At 37.0% G+C, this 4,598-nt stretch overlaps 1 protein-coding gene across 1 annotated transcript; it reads right to left on the bottom strand.

The window, feature by feature from the left end:
• Nucleotides 1-486: 486 nt before the first annotated feature.
• LOC121523222 (protein Bouncer-like) lies at nucleotides 487-4,359 on the bottom strand. The gene is made up of 3 exons (XM_041808011.1): nucleotides 4,256-4,359; nucleotides 1,607-1,717; nucleotides 487-861 (listed from the first exon to the last, which is right to left on the bottom strand). Exons 1-3 carry the CDS (start codon nucleotides 4,305-4,307, stop codon nucleotides 638-640), a joined length of 387 nt encoding a protein of 128 aa, XP_041663945.1. The 5' UTR covers nucleotides 4,308-4,359; the 3' UTR covers nucleotides 487-637.
• Between the last annotated feature and the right edge of the window lie 239 nt (nucleotides 4,360-4,598).

The following is a 4,598-nucleotide window of genomic DNA, read 5'->3' as shown; positions in this document are numbered from 1 at the left end:
TGTTTCCAATTCTGTTATTTTGTTTTCTTGTTTAAATGAAATACTCAAGGAAAAGGAGACCATGTGACCCATTGAGAAAAGTGATCATTTCAAAATAAAAGCCATTATGTCCAAATTTAAGCTTTTATAGCCATCCACTGTATCTAAAGGTATAATGATAGGCCTATCTGCTTTATACAATGTGTTAAAAATAATGTCAGTGGTAAAAGTATTGGTGATTTCATGAACTATGTTAATATTAGAAGGAAATAATAATAATAAATAAGCCTGTGATGCTAGAGGTATTTATAAACAGCAGGAGTCAGTTTTTCAACTTATGATTGTGTTGTTTGGTGGAAATTTTTATTTTTTTATTTTTATATATATTTTTTATTCTCGCAGAAAATACAATCCTGCAAGGTTTCTGAAACCATGAAAGGAAAAAAATCAATCAAAATAAGTAAATCAAATAAAATGTAATAGCTGACCTTATCTTCTTCAGTATGGCTTTAAAAGGCTAATAATGATAAAGCTGTTTTTAAGTATACCTCATGAAATTTTTACACTAAATACTGATTTTACTAGGCTTTTCATTTCAGACTTACTTAAAAAATCATGCACTTTTGTGGTGGACTCTGTAATCAGAGACAAACTTGTACTACATCTCCCACACACTCCAGAGAGACGACAGGAAGGCAGCACAGAGCGCCACAGTCAGAGGGAGCTGCAGAGAACTGGCTCCGTTACACAAATCTGTCGTACAACACTGAAAACTGCTCGTGTAACCAGCTCCCAGGACGGTGCCGGTGATTGTTAGCCCACAGAGGTCTGAGTCCAGACAGCCACGGGTGTGGAGCTGGAGCCGCCCTGTCGCATTGAACTCTGGGAGGAAAAGAGACAAAAAAAGCACATCAGAAAAAAATTGAACGGAGGACAGTTTTGTTTTTTGTTTTTTTAAGTGTAGCATGGGCAAGTGGTTTGTATTGAACATTTGGGCAGTTTTATTCTGTTCAGTTTTAGTTGTACAGCACATTTCATACCGCTGCACAGTTGATGTGCTTTACAACATTTCAAATAGAGTGAAATCATCAAGTATACACTTAGTGATCATTTCATTAGGTACACCTAGCGAACAGCTCATTTAAACAAATATCTAATTAGCCAATCACATGGCAGCAGCCAGTGCACATTAAGGTATGTGGACACGGTCAAGATGAGCAGAGTATTAAAGCAGGGAAGAAAGGAGATTAAGTAACTTTGCATGGTGACTTTAGACAATATCAAGAAACAAGTTTTAAAGGACTTCGTGCAACCTTTTATCATTTTTTCCTTTATAAAGAATAGTAATCAACAAATGAAGACGTGTGTCATTCTTTAAACCCAATCATTCATGTTCATTCTTAAGTCTAAGTGAGCAATTTTGCCAAATTTGAAGCAGCTGGGCAATAGCTTGAGTTTGAAATCCAAAAAAGTAGCAATGATTTTGGTTGTAACTTATCCAGGTTGTAATGCTGAAGTCCTTTTGTCTGTTTTTTTATTGTACATTCCAAATATGACAGTCAAACTTGTAGCTTTGTATTGTATAGTTATTGTATATTTAGTGTGATGCATTGACATTTATTCTTACGTGCTTCTCCACGATAGCACCTCTCAGTAGCGTTGTTACACATGACGTCCCTTCCAACGATACACGTCCCAAATATACCGATACTACACTGCCGGCACTGCAGGCATTGTGCTTTTCAAAAACAAAAGAGACAAAAAACATGTTATTTATCAGGAGTACAGGACAGTAACTCACTCAACAACATAGTGAGGGAGACTAATGAGGTCTTCAGCTGTGCCGGAAACTTCCTCAAGCTGCTGCGGTCCTGGTGTTGCATTTACAGTGTCTTTGTTCTGAACTGTACATTTTTTAAGTTGCAAAGGTTATTCAGATGTACATTTTACAGCCATATACACAAATCTCATGGATTTCTCCTACATGAAAAAATCTTGCAGTTTGTTGCAACATGTAAAGGACATGTGAAAAGCATGATGATCATCTGTCTTCACTGTTTTTAAACATTTTTGTCATGAGTTTTTTCAAAAAACGGACATCCACACGTGATTGACTGTTTACCTGCCACTCCCACACCCCGGAGTCACGTCCCTCTACCTCTCTCACATCATCTCAGACCACAGTTTCACATGCAGCCTCATCAGTAAATTTAAAGGAGTGTCATACCACTTGTATGCTGATGACATTCAACCGTATGTCTTTCAGACCCACTATAATTGATAAAATTATGTTGCTTGACTGTTGTTTTCAAACATTTTAGTCATGTGTTTTCTCTAAAAAAAACAGACATCCACATGTAATTGACTGTTTACCTGCCTTTTTACCTCTCCCATGCCATCTAAAACCACAGTTTCACATGTTAGCTGATACTGAGACAGCTCTTCTCAGAGTTTGTTTCCCATGATATTATGATGTCCTCAGATGCAGGTAAATGCTCACTTTGGGTTCTCCTTGACCTGAGCTCTGCGTTGATACCGTGGACCGTAACATTTTAACTGACAGACTCAGATAATGGGTTGGTGTCACAGGGAGTGCCCTGGACTGGTTCTGCAGCTACCTGTCCAATAGGACTTTTTCTATATGTCAGTTGGTCCACATGTTTCTAAATGTGCTGCTCTGTCCTGTGGTGTGCCCCAAGGATCTGTCTTGGGGCCTGTTTCATTTTCCCTTTATGTGCTTCCTCTGAGCGCCATCATCAGTAAATTTAAAGGAGTGTCATATCACTTGTATGCTGATGACATTCAACTGTATATGTCTTTCAGACCCACTGAAACTGATAAAATTATTATGTTGCTTGGCTGTTTGATCGCCACTAAAAGCTGGATGAGTGATAACTTTCTTCAGTTAGATTCTCATCATCACCTCAGAGAGCATCTCTTTTCATGTTGGGAAACGTTTTGTATCCCTGTCTCCCTCTTTAAGAAAAAAAAAAAGTAAAAATCTCAAGGTAACACTTGATTATTTAATGCAACACGTCAAGTCACTAACCCGTGCTTGTTTCTTTAAGTTAAGAAACATCTCCAAGCTGAAATCTGTTGTCTCAAGTTGAGTTATAAATGCTTAGTCATGCTTTTATATCCTCCTGTCTTGACTATTGCAACAATTCCCTTTTCACCTGCTTGAATGTGCGTGTTTACTCTCTTAAGTTAATCGGAGTCTGCCACACCTGTATATTTTATATCTGTCATTCTCTCTTCCACAGTCAGCCTTTCATATTTTTTTGACAAAAAATACAAAAACACTCTTAAAGGTAAAAAGGAAAACAAATTTATACAAAGTAATGTCAGTTAAATCAAATATGTCAGGTAAAATAAGTGAATGCATAAGTATTCACCCCCTTTAAAGTAACTGAATTGGTGCTCGTAGTTTTAAAACTAGTAAAATGGTGATCACCTGCATTCAGTAAATGTGTCTTAAGTGATTGTAGTATAAAGACACTAGTGTCTGAGAGGTCACTGGTTAATCGGTATTTCTGGCTACCATCACACCATGAAAACAAAAGAACTCTCCAAGCAAACTCAGAGAAAAGGTTATTTAAAGTATAAGTCAGGGGATGGATACAAAAAAATTCAAGGTACTGAACATCCGTCAGAGTTCAGTTAAATTTAATTTAATTTTTGATTTAAATTACTTTTAATGATGACTTTAGAGTGGCAAATGTCCTGAAAGATCTTTTACAGGACATGCCAACCTTTCGTCACTTTTTCCCTTTTGGACAACAGTGTAAAATAATTCACAAAATCAAGGCTTGTATTATTCTTTTAATCTAATGTGTTCAAGGGAGCATCTTTGCCAACTTTGAAGTCTACTTTTTCAGCTATGGGCAGTTGGACCATGATGCTGGTTTTAAATAAGCTTTAACAATGAAAGACTCATTGTCATCTGGCAGCAGCAGTCTAGCTCAGTAACCAGAGGCATCATAAACATGTTGTCAAGAACATTTGTATGTCTTTAATGAACTTGTATCAAAAAGAAAGTAACAGACATTTCTCTCGGTTGTATAACTCCTTCACTGGCAGTGCTAGATGCCAGACAGATAAGGAAATCAGCAAAATTTAATAGAAAAAACATCTCTAAATATAGAAAATATGGCAATAAGAGACATTTAACTATAAGTTAATAAAAGGCTTCTTTTTTATACCCAGTATGTTTTCAGTGTAGGCCTGCTCATTCTCATATTTCCCCCTTTTTTTTAGATGTAATTTTCTCACTTACCTGCAGCGATGAGAGCAGCCAGGATGATCCCTGCCTTCAACAAGTTATTCATCCTTCCTTTGATTTTGAGGTTAATGGTTTCCTGCTCTAAAAACTACCCTCTAAGGTTTTTAGAATACTTGTCTCAGTGAAGTCAGTGTTTGACAAAGCAGAGACGACACTTCAGGTTTGACTCAAAGGATGCTTAATGTGAAAGAATGAGGCTGATCAGGTTTTGTATGTCCGTAGCTCAAGGAGGAAGAAGTCTTTACTGTAAATTTCCACTCAACCACACCACAAACAGCCGCAGGCCAAATAACAATCACAAAGTCTGAGCATAATTGGCTTTCAATTTTTTTAATCT

Source organism: Cheilinus undulatus, linkage group 16 (genome assembly GCF_018320785.1).
Source record: "Cheilinus undulatus linkage group 16, ASM1832078v1, whole genome shotgun sequence".
NCBI classification, from domain to species: Eukaryota; Metazoa; Chordata; class Actinopteri; order Labriformes; family Labridae; genus Cheilinus; species Cheilinus undulatus.
Note: the sequence above shows the minus strand (reverse complement) of the source record. Positions and strands in the feature narration are given on the sequence as shown.